Source organism: Erpetoichthys calabaricus, chromosome 10, assembly GCF_900747795.2.
Source record: "Erpetoichthys calabaricus chromosome 10, fErpCal1.3, whole genome shotgun sequence".
In the NCBI taxonomy this organism is placed as follows: Eukaryota; Metazoa; Chordata; class Cladistia; order Polypteriformes; family Polypteridae; genus Erpetoichthys; species Erpetoichthys calabaricus.
Genome location: NC_041403.2, coordinates 168,908,948 through 168,925,551, shown reverse-complemented (window position 1 = coordinate 168,925,551; position 16,604 = coordinate 168,908,948). Strand labels below are relative to the sequence as shown.

General features: G+C 39.8%; 1 protein-coding gene across 6 annotated transcripts in view; it reads left to right on the top strand.

Annotated features, from left to right (window-relative positions):
* Positions 1 to 16,221, top strand: part of elavl4 (ELAV like neuron-specific RNA binding protein 4) — a 272,046-nt gene extending 255,825 nt beyond the window's left edge. For 5 of the 6 annotated variants that reach the window (XM_051933169.1, XM_051933170.1, XM_051933171.1 and 2 more), the window contains one exon: positions 13,515 to 16,221. In XM_051933169.1, the coding sequence (XP_051789129.1) occupies positions 13,515 to 13,842 (328 nt within the window). In that variant the 3' untranslated portion in view covers positions 13,843 to 16,221. Of the gene's footprint in view, positions 1 to 13,482 lie in introns of all 6 variants that reach the window. The other variant, XM_051933174.1, reaches the window with a different exon arrangement.
* Positions 16,222 to 16,604: the final 383 nt, after the last annotated feature.

The following is a 16,604-nucleotide window of genomic DNA, read 5'->3' as shown; positions in this document are numbered from 1 at the left end:
GTATACCCTTGAAATGTTGCTCGCCACATCTACAGAGGGAAGGACAGGAGAAATGTTACAAAACAGCACCAAGCCCTGGTTTGGGGTGGAATTATAAGTCAATAAGCCCTGAAGTTGTCTGCCAGGCACGCAGGTGTGACACCAGACACATCCTATCCCATGCAAATCCATGGGTACAAATGACCAACATTATGTAGTAATAGTGACTTTACAGGTGGACTGTATGCCCTGAAAGCTCATCCGAATAGGATATTACAGTAGTTTTACACCAGGAGGGCAGGTAAAGTGTTTATTAATAAAGGACCTCTGTAATTTTACATGTCTGAATCAGTCATGTCAGTAAGTCTTTACGGACTACACGTTTACATCTCAGTAAAGATTATGAAGCCTTTTACCATCAATAAAAAGTCTGGGGAAAAAAATAGCCCCAGGCTAAACTAGTCCCCTGGGAATCAACATGTCAGTAAAATTCCATCATTTTCGTGTGAATACAGCATTTTCCACCGAATTTTAGAGCTTATGGGGGGCAGCAACAGGCATGTAAGCTACAGCGTGTGCAGGTGCTACGCATTGTGTAACCACAGAAGGCAGGACCATCTCGGAAATATTTCCAGATGTGTCCCACTCCGTGCAAATCCATGGTAAAAATGGCAGACATTGTGTGGCAAGTGACATTGCAGACACTTTGTCCTGAAAGCTTACCCCATCCAGATTTATATCTCCCAGTATTCTTCAGTTTATTTGGTTGCTTCCCAATATGCCCTCTCTTGAAATATAAAAACACACACATTGTTATCCTTGACATCACGTGTTTACTGTTTAGAACAATCTGGACGAGACCAGGCCATTCAGCCCAGCAAAGCACACCAGTCCCACAAACTAACCTCAAGTCGAGTTCTGAAGGTCCCTAAAGTCCTCCTGTCCACCACACTCATTGGTCACTCATTCCATGTGTCTGTGGTTTTCTGTGTGAAGAGAAACTTCTTAATGTTTGTGCAAAACTTACCCTTCAAAAGTTGCCAACTGTGTCACCATGCTCTTCTGCTAACCTTCTGTCCAAAAACGTCCTACTTAAACACTCACAATTAAAACACACTTCTAGTTTTCCCTTACGAGCTTTACAATCCAGTCTTGTTCACAGTTTTATTCACTTTATTGCTGCATCTCTTGTAAATAACCCAATGGTAATTCTAATATTCACACAAATTAAATGTTACAAATCTTATTTCATTAACTATAATATTTTTTTTTCGGTCACAGTGCAATGTCGGATAGATTTTTCTGATTACTGGCAGGTGAACCAAATTTAACAAAAAAGTAAAACACTTGAATTTTATGAAGAGTTGATGCTAATGCTGTTTCTGATTTACGTCACAGGCACTGGCTAATTTGCAGTTTGTAGCTGGCGTCCCACGATTTTCACACTTTTTTCTTTACTTTTACTGAGTGCATATTATACTTAGTATGTTACTAAATTAATATTGAGCTAAACCCACACAATTTCTTTACTTGTTTAAATCCAGTTTCAGTCCTGGTTAAAGTGTTTGTCATTTATACAGTACGTTGAAAATTTGTAACAAGCTCCGTGTCAAGAATTTATCCCCCCCCCAACACTATGGTGTTTCTGTGGATCCCAATGCCCCAGTACCGTGACAGTGATGCTGTGCTGTAAATATAGCACTGTTGAGACATAAAACCGGGGTCCTGACTCTCCATGGTCATTAAAGATCCCTGGGCATCCTTTGTAAAGAGTAGGGTGTATCCCAAAGTCCAGGCTAAACTGCCCTACATGGCCTGGTCATTCTGGCCCCCTAATCATCCCCTGTCTCTTGGTTGGCTCTCCATCTCTCACTGCTTCACCACCTAATGTGTGGTGAGCATACTGGTGCAAAATGGCCACCATCACCTTATCCAAGTGGAAGGTGCACAGTGGTGGTGGTCAAGGTGGCTCCCAACTCTCTTTGTAAAGCGCTTTGAGTAGTGAGAGAAGTGTTATATAAATGCAAAGAGCTATAATTAAATTGTTATTATCATTTGAGGTGGCATGGTGGCGCAGTGGGTAGCGCTGCTGCCTTGCAGTTAGGAGACCTGGTTTGTTTCCTGCTTTGCACCCTGTGTTGGCTGGGATTGGCTCCAGCAGACCCTGTGACCCTGTAGTTAGGATATAGCGGGTTGGATAATGGATGGATGGATGGATAGATATTATCATTTGCAGAGTTTCAAAGGCCAAGAAATCCATTGGTTACATCTGTGTTTTTAAGAATGGTTCATAACAGAGACTTGTGTACAAATCCTTTCAGGGTAGCCAAATACCCTAATAAAGGCCAGGAGCTGCTCCTGCTGGGATCACAGAACATAGTGAAAGGACTGAACCTGAACAAGCACAACATCTTTTTTTGATGGACATCTGAACAGTTAGATCGCTAGTGTCAATAAAGTACATGGCAGTTTCAGAGAGATATTACACAAACTTTACTTCTAATCTTATGTCTGTTTGAAGAGAAACCAGGCAAACACCAAAATGTCAGACAGAATGATGGATCAAAACATACAACCTGAACGAGTCGAGTCAGAGTCACACAGCAAGCTTTGTGTCAGGTGGCTAATTGGCTTTGGGTGCCACTGTCTTTGACTTCTTGGACCAGACATGACGTTTGTTCTCGCTTCTTGTCCTCTTGTGATGTCTGTCTGTCTGTCTGTCTGTCTGTCTGTCTGTCTGTCTCTCTATGCCAGCTGTGATGTCTCCGAACAATGCATTTAAAATTCTTTACTTTATAGACTGCATTAGTGGCTGACCGTATAAGAATTTTATCAGCTAAAAATCAAATAACAGATGATTTCCAATAGTCTTTTTATTTGCCAGTGAAGCTACATTCTGCTAAATATGATAACTTGCTAACACCAATGTATCTTCTTACAAGCATATACAAACCGGTTAGTTTATCAGACCTAAAGTATATAATCTCTTAAAATAACTTTTTTGAGCATTTGCTTTTTACATTTGCATATTTCTTTGTATTCTTCGATTTATTTGCATGCATCGCAGTATTCTCTCTCTCGCTCTCTCCCAAAAAATATCCCATGACTCATTTTCATGTGCTGCCTTCCCTGATAAACTCCGGCTTAAATACACACCATCAAAAATGATGTTAGCTTTCCCAGTTGATTCACTTAAAAGCTGCATCTTATCTAAATAATCCTATAATACACATATTCACACAAATTAAATATTACAAACCTTATTTAACAAACTGTGTGAAGAACACAAATTTTTTTCACCCCCAATACAATTAGTTTTACGACTTTAATTTGGTTACAATAAGACACAAAAAAATGTTAGCTACTACAGAGAAAACCAAGATAAGTTAATTAGACATTTGCTGTTCATTTCAGCGGGATTGGTCCCAGCACGCCGCCAAAGCTCATTCAGCTCCACTGTGCTTACTTTAGTCACAACTCGTGCACAGATTCTGACCGAGTCTTTAAGAAAGCTGACAGCTGGCACCCAGTCGGCTTTTGGGGGGGGGGGGGGCTGCTGCAGAAGTGCACAATGGCACCAAATATCAAACCGCTTTGTTCTTTTTAATATCATTTTGGCAATTGAAAAAAATTCAAGATGCCACTGCAGTCTTTCACGTAAAGACTCTGAGAAGGCCGTCGGAGTGTTTTACTAAGATGGTGTAACACACCATGCATGTGTGCGCGTGGTTTTCTCCATTTGTGATGAACGAAAGCACAAAGCCCCCATTTACTACACATTGCAAAAGGGTTCCTATAAACCTGAATTGGCTGTTATGTTTCAAGGTTTTGCTTTCTTTCTCATCGTTTTCTTGAATGAAGCACAATTTGGGCAGTCGTTAAGAACATTTCTAGGAGAGTGGCGGCAGCGTGTCGGCAGTTTACATTTGTAGCTCTGCCTGCCACAACACAGCACTCCCGGCTCTGCCCCTCGTGATTTGTTTCTGGTCACTTCTGATTTTTTTTTTGTATTAAAAGAGGCCAAGTTTTCCCCACCCAACCCCAATCGTGGTGTTGTTGTTGTTTTGTTTTTTTTAAAGAACTTAATTATGCCAGCAGGGAGGTTTTGCAAATTTTGTCCTGGGCAGACAGGGTAGCTTTGGTGTAACAATGAATTAAGTTTATAAAGTTGCTGTGAATCAAATGATTAGCCAAAAACAAAATCCTTTGTCCCCAACCCAAGACCACCCATAATTCACGGTTATGTACTGTAGTACCCGAGTGCCATCTTATAACTGCCTTGCAGGGTCAGAGGGACATTGTGTGAAGAGTGGTGACCACTGGTAAGTATGCAATATCAGTTGCTTGATGTTTTATTGTGGAAGAGTTTGGGTGATCCTAAAACACAGAGGACTTCATTCCCACACTCAGATTCTGCGTTATGTACGTCCTCTGACCTTTGCACTCGCGTGTCTGGAAAGGAGACACAGCCGGCAGCCACAGTGCACTTGCACCCAGGACTGCAGGCCGACTTCACTCAGCTTTGAGTGCTAATGGGACTGAACACCCCTTTGTTTTGGAGGTGTTACCCTCCATAATTTCTAAACAGCAGAGGCCTCATATATAAAAAACTTTGTATGGATTAGAGTACAAAAATAGGCACGTACCAAAAAATAAATAAATAAATAAAACCTGCCATATGCAAATTTTACTCAAGTTACCATTTATAAACCACAATTATCTTGTAAATGTGTGTACAAGGATGCACCTCAACCATCACCCTGAAACATCAATATATGGAGCAAGCTAATCAACCTCATGCATATGCAATCACAATGCTGCAGAACTTCATTGGCCTGTCGTGCAGCCTCCCACATGACACATCGAGACCCTGTCTCCTACACTGAGATCATGCGCACCATTAAAGCACTTCTCCTCTGCATTCTGGGGGATCAGGAAAGGTGTAAGACGGCACCATTTGAGTGGGTAGCTGCTGTCACTTGACACGTGCAAGGACAAGATTGCTGTCACAATGAATAGTGCAGGTCACATGAAACACTTTGGGTTCAGTCAGTGACCTTATCAACAAGTCAGCCAGCATGTACAGCACCATCATGTCTGCTAAAGCTACTTTGCCTCAAAATAAATGAATCACGGGTAGAATTTGGCCACGAAGACATGTAGCTGGTCAGCCACATCTTAGCATCACAGACTTAATGGAATGTCACTGTTCCCCGTTAACAAAAGTAGCTTCCTTATGGCCAGGTGCCCTTATTGCAATATGAGTGCAGTCAAGTGTTCTGATCAAGTTAGGAGAACAGGATATGGCTCCAAGTTGTCTATTTATGTTGGAAAAAAACGTAAGTTTTATTATCGTGCACCCATACCATAAGAAAACTGGATGTAGCACTTTGCCAGTTGGTTAATGGCTTCCAGCACTGCGAGCAAGACGGAGTGAAGCTTGGCAGAGATACTGTTAACCTGTCCTCAACTTCACTGAGTTGTGACAACAAGTAGCCAATATGAGTTGAAGAAAATCCCAAAAGGTTCTTCAGTGCAAATAAATACGTAGCATTGGCCCTCTTAAAAGGGACCTAAACTACAGTCATCACATTCATTGTTTTTGAGGTGTAATATGTTTGCCACGTCAGAGCACATTTAATAACGACTTGGTGATATGAATAATTATAACCGTGAGTCTTCACTTACCTGGTTTGGCCGCATCTCCCTACTTGATCAAAGGGTGTTATCATTTCCCACTTTCTCTGAAATGTTGCGCATGCGTTGATCAGAGTTGTGTTCCCCTGTCACGTTTTCTTGTACAAGCCCCAACAATTGCATGGAAAGTTGCATTCACACATTTTGAGCCTCAAGCTTTATGAATGAGCCCCTAGCAAGATTATTAGGCCCGAATCTGCATACACACAAAAGAGGAGGCGTAAATGTACGTACACAACTTCCCATGCAAACATCTGGATTTATGTAACTAAACTTGATGGTGGGGAGGGGGTACACACACGTATATTTACAGCAACTCCGAGCAACAAGGCGAGCAGGGGAATGGGTTTAAATGCTTTATTCAATTAGCCAATGTACCCAGTGTTGACCGAATAGGTATGTGTAATGTTGTCCCTTTTGTCATTACTGGCTGAAGTGCAAGTGCCCCAGCTGTCATATATTAAAATAGGTAAATAGGTACCAGAGAGGAAGTGTAGAGGAGAATAAGAAAGGCGCTATATAAATAAATTGTATTATTACTATTATTATTATTATTAACAGGAAAGGGCAGCTTATGGTGAACCCCATGTAATTGCATGGTTGGCCAGGTCAAATCAAACAAAAATAGAGAAAAAAGAATAGTGACTTCTTCAGTCAGTGCTTCCATGCGCCATCTTCATTATTCACAGTTGGCAGTCCAATATGGCACAATGATTTGTCACTGCTGGATTGTCTGTATTGGCTCTGACAGATGGGGTGGCGCTTCAGGGAGAGAGGCAGAAGTGCCATCAGTTTTTTTGAGTCAGATGTTCTCCTGCTTAAGGGCAAAGGAGCAGTGGGCATTACCTACAACACCACCTTGAGTATTAGAGTGGTATTACATTTCAATTCAGCACTCTGAAAATGTCCCCTAAGCACACATGCCTGACACTAGTGCTGGGCGGTATTCCGGTTCATACCGAAAACCGTTTTTAATTTTTTTTATGATATGCATTTTTCTTATACCGCAACACCGGTTTAAATTGCCTAAACGACGTTCGGAACGTGGCGCAGCGGGAAACTGTTCAAGTGGGGACCTTTTTCACTGCTACACCGCTAAACACAGATTTGTTGCACTAGGGCTCTTTTTCACTGCTACACCACCAAATAGTGGGCGGTAGCATAGGTATGCCGCGCGGTGAAAATGGACAGAGAGCCGAAAAAAAGCAGTCACATCTGTCGCCTGGAGATGCTTTAGTTTTAAAAGGTCAGATGTGTAAATTCTGTTTCTATACTACTGGATAATACTGCAAGCCAAGTTGTACTTGTTTTATTTGTTTTCAATACAGTGTAATGTACCTGGGTACTGTGTAATAGTGTGACGACATTTTGACTTTATTCTCGACATTTCCACTTTAATCTTGACGCTTATGACAAGAATATATTCTTTTGACTTTATTCTCGTAATTTGTCATTAAAGTAGAACATCGTAAACTAAACTTCATCATAAAATGAATATTTAATTTACTAGATTTTCTCAAACCCCGTCATAAGTTATATAGCACATTAAATGCTTTGTGTTAAGTGATTCGTTCAGAGATGGGCGCAACTCTGAATGGATGGCATAATTAAACATGTATAACGAAGATATTTTTAAAGTTCTGAACACTCCGTGGGCTAAGTTTATAACTAGTTTTAATTTCACAAAGACGTTTATCATGTGGTGATTGGTTATGTGGTGAAAGAAAAAGGAAGGATAGGAACTGGGGTTTTGGTAGCCTACGTCAGATAGAGACAGCATGCATGCAATAAAGATAGCCCGCTCTGAAGAACATGCATTGAATTCTGTGTTCGTGTCTCCGACCAGCAGATCACAAACCCAACATTTACACAATATTAAATTAAACCTGTGCGATAGCTATTCATACATCCAGTTTTTTGGAGCCTCGTCACACCTGCCATAAAGTTCTCTACACTGAACATACACCTGGGGACCCCTTACTGCGAGGGAGTAGCACTACCGCCTCACTACCGTGCATGTGTAATACCTGCTTTAATGCATTTCATCATGAAAATGATATCAAGTATTTATCTTAGCATTCTAAATTTTCAGAAAGCAGGAATATCATGAAATGAATGGATTCTGTATGGTGATCGCTTAAGAAGCGTAGTGATTAACCACTGGGTCGGGGAACGTAACACAAAGCATTTAATGTGCTGCATTAATTTATGACGGGGTAAATTAAGTAATTGATTAAACATTGATTTTAGGAAGAAGTTTAGTTTACGACATTCTACTTTAATTATGAAGTAAACTATGAGAATAAAGTGGAAATGTAGACTTTAATCTCAACATAAACGGCGAGAATAAAGTGGAAATGTTGACTTTGTTCTCGACATATAGTTTGTTTTTTTCTTCCCAGTATAGCTTAGCTTGAAGCAAGGTCCATATTAATGCAGTTTGCCTAAATGATGGTTCAGCTGGTAAAGATGTCATCACCAAGTTGCACTTGTTGTATTTTATTTTAATTTGGTGAATACTGTGTAATGCACCTGGGCTTGAAGTCTTGAAGTAGTAGTGCAACTATCAGTAATAATACTATTATTTATTTTGTTATTATTTATTAGTTTAAATATTATGCAGTTTAACGATGATAAAGTTGTTTAAAAAGTCACTTTAACGTGTCAGTGGACAGACATTGTTAACATTAACAGAAAGTGTAGTTGGTTTACAAAAAATATTTACTATTTATTCCTTTTCTAAGACATATTCGGTGCAATACAATTTTTGACAAGCACTTCTAGATATTTTACTAAGTCTAAATGCCTCTTTGTATGGTTGAAAATATGTTGTCAAAATTATAGTTTGTTTTTGCAAAATTTGTTCAATAAAAAGGTTCTATATTTTGACTGCATCTGTCATGCAATGTGATACCTTCTCCATTAGTGCCACCCCCTTGAAAACTATCACTTTATGGGGCAATGCAAAACTGTATTAATACTTGTGTGCACATTAAAATGTTTTTTTTGTACAATGTACCATACTCTTGACAGTTGAATAGGTTATTCTTAGCCAGTAATTGCAGTGGAAAATGTGGTTAACATCCACTCATGCATGGGGAAAAAAATACCATCGAATACAGTGAAACCGGGATAATTTAGAAAAATACCGTGATATAGAATTTTGGTCATACCGCCCACCCCTACCTGACACTATCAGTTTCTCTGCTCTCATGTGGCCATTCTTGAAATTATTAGCATACTCACAGTCATCATCAAAAGGTGTTTCTTGTTCCCCCTCTGCAACAAAATTATTTTGTTCTGGTGTAACAACTTCCTCCTATTGTTACATCCTTGTCTTGTGCTTCCTCAGTGCAGGGCTCTTTAAGTATAAAGAGTTTTAATGGTGGCGTGATGGACAGCACATTCCTCTTTAAAGAGACGATACTTTTTTGTTGGGTGCACATAAAGAGGTTCCTTACTGCTGCTGACCCCAGAACACACCGCATATGGCTGCCTTAATGAGAAACAGCTGGAAGTCAAATCACTCATTACGTTCGGCTGAACCATTTTGGGGTGGTAGTACACTTTAGATTTCGCCCCCGTTATAATCACGTTCCTCGATGGAACTTTTGAGAGGCCCGAGATGCTCGATTTTCAGTTGTACCAACACTAATGTGCGTGCAAAATTTCACGAACTAACTCTGCCATTTTGCTACAGTGCATTTTTTAGCCTGGTAAAAAGTTATAAGCCCCCCTTCCCGTTTAAACTATGTTAGGCCATATAGCCTATATTTTACATTGGTTCAGCTTTATTATACATGCAAAATGTTAAGATCAGCTCAGCCATTTTGGAATAATAAACTTTTTTGGGTTACACCACCCCCATTACAAGTGGGGACATTTTTTGAAATGCCTCATAGCTGATATTTTTAAGTTGGACCAATGGTGACCTACATGGTAATTTTTTGCAGTTACTGCATGACTGGCATTCAGACAGACAATATGTGATCTGAGGGTTAAAATGAAGCAGATAAACGACATCAGACTAAGCCAAAAATTTAAAAGACAGAGTATTTTGATTTTATTCATATAGATTATAATCTTTATCATTATTCGATATCAAATCCTGTTGCTGCCATAAGAGATCCTACTCCATTGGCCCCCTGAGCAGTGCCCTTAACCTGAAAACTGGCTGTACAATGGCTCACCCTACACTCGAACCTCCAAAACGACAGTTTCACCTCAGGGATGAATATAGCATACTGGATATGCCAAAAGCGGAGGCAAAGCAAATTAGTACGACAATCACAGTGCACCACCTGGATGTTTAGCAGCTGTCACAGACCTAACGCATGGCCGTGTTCAGGTGGTAGCTCGGCCATCTCACGGTGTGGGTCCTCTAATCCTCGTTCTTCCTGATGCTGTAGACTTTTAAAAAATGTGTTAGGGTTCAAGCTGAACACCACTAGCCCCGTTCTATGTCCATATCAGCAAATACTGACATGGTGCGCATGCATAAGGCTATCCAATACGTCCATATACACGCTGCTTGCCGGTATCCAGCCGTTTGGGAGCCATGCCCTAAGTGCGTAAAGTTTACAAATCACTATATTAAATCTTTATTTGGTTCTCAGCCTTTTGATTGTCTGACTTGCAAGCACTTCCTCTCATGTATGGTGTAGACGAGTCACTACCACAAAGATACCAAACATCTTATAAACGTTTTCATGAATTATTGTCAGTAATATCTGAACACTTTAAGGGTCAAGGTGCTGTGTGTAGGTGGGTACTAAACTGGCTCAGGGTCATTGTGAAGGGAACGTTTTCAAAATGAGGTGTCATTACAGGTGGTGTCCAGCAGGGGTCAGGGCTGGGGCCGCAGCTCTTTTTAGTACACTAATTTAAGAGAAACCGGGAGAAAAGCCGTGGATTTTATATTTAAAAAAAAAAAAAAAAAACTAAAAATGACTTGAATACCAAAAGGTTTAAAATTGTAATAACCAAGACAACATTGGAGACAAAAATCAAAGTCAGGAAATGAGAGCAGAAAACCTAAACCAGAAAGATTGTTAGGAAAAAAGGGTTTTAGCAAAGGCAAAGGCCATGAACTTGGATGAGGAGATGGGCCTGAAGGTGTACTCTCATCTGGACTTGTCGTGTTTGAAGCTTCACGACCTCACAGGACAACAAGGCTGCTGCCACCTCAGGAGCTGCTGGAGTGCTGTGTGCAGGTTTGGCTTCCATATTACAAAAAAAGAGAGAGCAGAGCGATGTGACACGACATGGCTGATTGAGGACAGTGAGGTCTGAGGTATAAGGAGAGACTCAAGGAACTGAACCTCTTCAGTTTAACTAAATGGACATTAAGAGGACACTTGCTTAAAGTGTTTAAAATTATGAGGAAATTAGTACAGTGGATGCCAGCTACTCCTTCAACAAGATGTGAAAAGAGAATATGACAGGACAGTAGAAAGTGTTGTTAAGGGCACATTTCACACATTGCACAGAGAACCCCAGACACATGGAATAAATGACCAAGTAACGTGCTGAGCATTCTGGCTTTTAGGACCCTCAAATCAGTGTTATTTTGGGGACTGGTGAACTTTTGCTGGTATGAATGGTCTGTTCTTATGCAGATTTTTTTTTTTTTTTTACAACATTAGAACAAATAAATAAAAAAAAAGTAAACACGTGAGATGAAGTCTCATAGGGTGACAATAGGATGGGTGAGCTTGTTGAGCTGAGTGGCCTGTTCTCGTCTGATGTGTATTATCGATGCTAGGGGGGCTTCAATTCCCCTTCAAATGGCGTCAACTGGAGAGTTCATTTTAAATCATAAAGCTGATTCACTAAAAATAAGTTCCTACATTTCTCACTGTGGACGTAATACAACTGTAAATGGGTTTAGGCTGCTGAATGGCTTGGCATAGAAGGTTCTGTGTGGAGACTTGGATATATATATATATAAATAATTTTTTTTTATTCACCGTGTCTCATTATTATTACGGTGCACAGTATCAATTAAACCGGGCTCGGGACATTTTGAAAGGTAAAATTTAAAATGACGGTGAAATGTGGGCACTCACTTCAACGCACAGACCCCTAAATGACATTCATGCTTCATGTGATCTGCTGTCCGCTTGGAGCCAAGGCTGCAGTCAGCCGTCCTGAGGTGGAATTTCAGGATCATCCCGACTATCATCTGCCCTGTTTTTAATTCTTTATGCATGTGGACAGTAATGTTTAACAGTCATCTCTTATAAACTTTTCAGTGTTGTAAAATTCTATAAAGTGGTGATTTTTATTTCACAGTTTAATATTAAAGGATCATCTGAAAAGATCTCTAGAATTTCAGTGCTTTGCCTTATTATTTGCAATCCTCTTTAGTCCTTCCTGGGTTTTTACTTTTACGTAAACATCGAAACCATTTTGTTTTGGGGGTTTTCTCAAGCCAAGGAATTCTGTCTTGCTATTTAAAAGTCAACCTTTCTACCATAATGTTCAACACCATTTTGTTTCGTTATTTTGAGAGGTTAGCATTCTCTGTTGCTATGACAATTTCCAATAATCCTATAGGAATTAGCGACTCTTTACACCATCATGTCCAACAGCATAAAGGTCACCATGAGTGTCTCCACCTATCTGAGATTTGGTTACAAACATAGCAATTACATGCAACTACTTTGACTTTATTTTTGATCTCTGGTTGTACCCCTTGAGAACGATTCTCGTGGTTAACAGTCAGTTTTGGCAATCGCTTTTCTTGGCTCATCCGGTATTGACTTTTGACACAAATGTGTGTATGGAGATCACGTTCCATCTCTGGTTCTGACTTCCTTTAGTCAGTAATATCAGTAAATCTGAGGCATACATGAAATTTGAATGAGTCCAAGTTTTTCTTGTCCCATTTTTGATATCTTCTGTGTGTACCCTAAAATCAACCACTCATTACAGTTTGGAATTGGGCACATTTTAAAATCGCCTTCTGGAACAGGCAATGTGACAAAACGGCTGCAACAAGATCAGTCCGTGTGCTCAGAGGTTTCTAAAGTCGATGGAATAGAAAAGACGACGATCTCACATCGCTTGCTTTTTGCATGTAGACTGAATTGCTGTGCACTCCCACCACAAAGCATCACAGTTCAATGATGTGCAGATTGGTGAACTGCCGGTGGTCAGTCACAAATCTGCAATGTCTGCCGCAGTTTCCTTGCAATGCCAAGCTAGTAGGAGAATTCCTTTATTCAGCCATCCTTGAACACTGCAAGCAGAGCTCTTCACGTTAACATCAGCTGAGCTCTCTTTCTGTCAGCCCAACGTCACCATTACTCTCCAAATCCCCACAAATCCCACCCTGGTCACCCAGTGAATTGCTGTGGACTTAACACACCTCAAAGCATCTCAGTTTGCAGATCACAAACCCTCAACGTCCGGCTCAGTGTGAGCGATGAGGGGCTCTTCAGGCATTGCAGGTTCGCGGCCGACCGCTGGCGGCTCACCACGGTGCAGATCTTCATACTGAGATGCTTTGTGGTGTGGGTCATTTTTCGGTTTTGAAATGCTGATAAAATGAGTGGCTTGTACCTTTGAAAAGAGAGAATCTCCCTGAGCTACAAGTAAAGTCACAGAGCTCCAAACAGCACTCACGTCGAGACCCATTAAGGTATGAAATGACATTTTTTGACGTTCTGCAGAGTCATCCTCAGTGTGTGAAAGGAGATCCCTATGAAATCCCAGAGATCTTTTTTTGTTGACCTTGTAGTTTGTTTTTGTTTAGACCTCCCCAGGATTCTGTTGGTTTGCTTTAAGTTAACGATAACGTAGCCATGCCCTTTCTCCCTGTTGTCTCTCTGCAGGTTCTCTCCCATCACAATTGACAGCATGACCAGTCTCGTGGGCATGAACATCCCAGGACACACTGGGACCGGCTGGTGCATCTTTGTGTATAACCTGTCGCCAGATTCGGATGAGAGTGTGCTGTGGCAGCTGTTTGGGCCCTTCGGCGCAGTGAATAACGTCAAGGTCATCAGAGATTTCAACACCAATAAGTGCAAAGGCTTCGGCTTCGTTACCATGACGAACTACGACGAGGCAGCCATGGCCATCGCCAGTCTGAATGGCTACCGTCTCGGCGACAGAGTCCTCCAAGTCTCCTTCAAAACCAATAAGACCCACAAATCCTGAACAGCAGCTCCTAGCTGGAAAAAACAAAAGAACTGGAATGGCTTATATTCTTACTTTGGACCTATAAGCCACTGTTGCCTAAGTATTACAAAACAAAACAAAACAAAACAAGAATTTGGATGCCCTGTGATGAAACAGGAGTTTTCTTCTTTTGGTTGTTTTTTTTTGTTTTTTTCTTTTATTTGTTTGTTTGTTTGTTTGTTTTCATTTCCTTCTGTACTCCGTAGCAAACCATTCCCCCCAGTTTCAACGACATGAATGTTCTTTCCTGAGGTTTGTGTTTCGTTCTCGACTTTGTGGGGATTTTTCTAACCCTGACCAGCTGTCTTTAGATTTCCACCTTTTTTGAAGGAGCACGAAAGGGAGGCTCTTTTTAAAGTTAACCCTTCATTCTATCACCCGTTTTTTCATTTGGTCTGATTTCGTGATATTACCCATTTCTACGTAGAAGGGATAACGTTTTCTTTAGTGGGGATTTTTTTTTTTAATATTACTATTACTACTAATGAATTACGTGTCTTTCCTCTCTAGTGGGGTTGGGGACGAAAAGAAGGGTGGGCTTGGGTTCAAGTTCCTGATGACATTGTGACGATTTTAAAAACACTGTTGCCAAAGAGAAAATCTCTTTGCTTGAAAATGGGTTTCGAAAATAGATGAATAAATAAAAGAATAAAATAAATCTATTTTTATAAATAAGAAAATAACTATTGAAGAATTTTTACAAGATTCTGGATTTGAAAAAAAAAAGAAAAAATATTTTGACTGGCTAATTTAGGGGAAAAAAATGCCAACTTGTGTTGTTCATTCTGCAGTGGTACTTTTTAGGATCAAGGTTGCGTGTTTTTGGAAAATCGGATTGTCGTTTGTTTTGTAGACAGAAGGTTTTATCAAGTGAAAACTAATCCAGGAAAAAGTGATCTTAGTAATTTTTCATAGCATATAATTTAAAAAAAAGAGAAAAAATTATACTAATAATAATAATAGTGGGAAAAGGGAGAGGGGGCTTCCTACGCCAAGCAGTTCCCCGGAGTCCAGAACCCTAAAGCAAGGAAATGCGTTGTCAGCTGATTTTCTTTCCGTCATCAGTATATGGGACATCAGTAATAAAGAAATATCTAAATTTCAAATTTTAGTTGTTTTTTATTTTCTTTTTGCGTTTTGATTCATTAAACTAAACGAACTTCCTTAGTTATCAGCGGTAGGTGCTATCTAATATGATTTACATATCTTAAATATGCGAGTTTGTTGTTCTATGTGTTGTTTAAAGATATTTCGATGTATGCATTCTATTGAGCTGCTGTTTTCAGTTCCTTTTTTGCCTTGCTGCCCACCGGCGTTGCCCCCCGTCGAGTGGCGATGTCCGGGTGGGTCTGTTAGTATCCCTTAACGAGTTTTCTTTGGCTTGCTGAGTTTTAGGTTTATTTTTTTGTTGTTTTTTTTTTGTTTTTTTGTTTTTTTTTTAAAGCGCTGATTGTGATGCATTTGGTCAGAATTCAAATAATTAGCTAGTTTCGTTAGTCAAGGTATTTGTTTCCTCAGAAAAGAAGAAAAAAAAAAAGCTATTAGACAAAGTGCAGCTGTGTCTCTTATTTGTTGTGTAATTAAAAAAAAAGATATAAATATATATATATAAATATATATAGTCTAATTTTTTTATTCTATATTTAAATAAATTGTCACTGGTTTTCTGTTTTAGCTTGTCTTTTCATATGACAACTTTAAAAAGTGATTATTAAGTTACTTAGAAAACTCGTGAAGAAAACCTGTTTACTTGTCGTCATGTTGCTTGTGAAGATTTTTTTGGGTTTCAAAAATTTTTTCTGAACTGCCGCAAAAGAAGACCGAACAAAGCTTAGAATCTCGTTTATTTATTTCTCAATTAATTACTTTATTTATTTATTTGTATTTATTTCTTTGTATATTTATTTATTCACTTCCGTATTTTTTACGTTGTTGGTGTTTTTTGCGTGATTCTGGTATGGGGGGGATGTTTATGAGCTAAAGGGAACAAAACGACTTGGGGGGAGGGGGAGGCTCTCCCTTTAGTCCAGTGCACTGAAACCTTTTAGTACGTATGTGCTTTGTACCAATATAACAAAAGACTCAAATATTTAAAGAATAAAGAAATCAAATCGAGAGGGTTGGTGATGCTCTTCCCTGATTACTAGAAACAGTTACTCGCTATGCATAACCTAGTTGATAGTTGAATTTGCTATTGCTTTTTTCTTGTCTTGTTAAGGAAAATCTTTAAATCTTTTTCAATAAATTTTAGTCTTAATAGAATGTTAACAGTTGTTCTGGTTCAATATAACCTGTGCTGAGTTTGTGTAGTTTTAACTCCAGTCCACACCTGCCGTTCCACACTACCGACATGGGGGGTGGGGGGAGAGTCAAGGAATCTGATTGATAAGGTTCATGTCACCAAAATTCTATTTGTATTCCATTCAATGAAATTAAATTAATAAACAAAAACAAAGAGAACCCGATGACGTGTCGTCGCAGTCCGTCAAGCATTAGACGCTGCATCAGCGTGTATCTTTATTTTGATTTCACAGCCAGAATTCGGTCAAAGCAGCAACTGTAGGCCATGAGCCGCATCGCCGTCTCGGATTCTCGCCTTTACTCCTCTGCCTCCACAGCTCCCCCTTCTGGTGTATGTGTGTATAGAGTACAAGCCTTTAAATTGTAGCCACACTATTAATAATGCTCAACAATATTATAATTACCGCCATAGCTGTCATTACTGATAAGCAGTTCAGTAA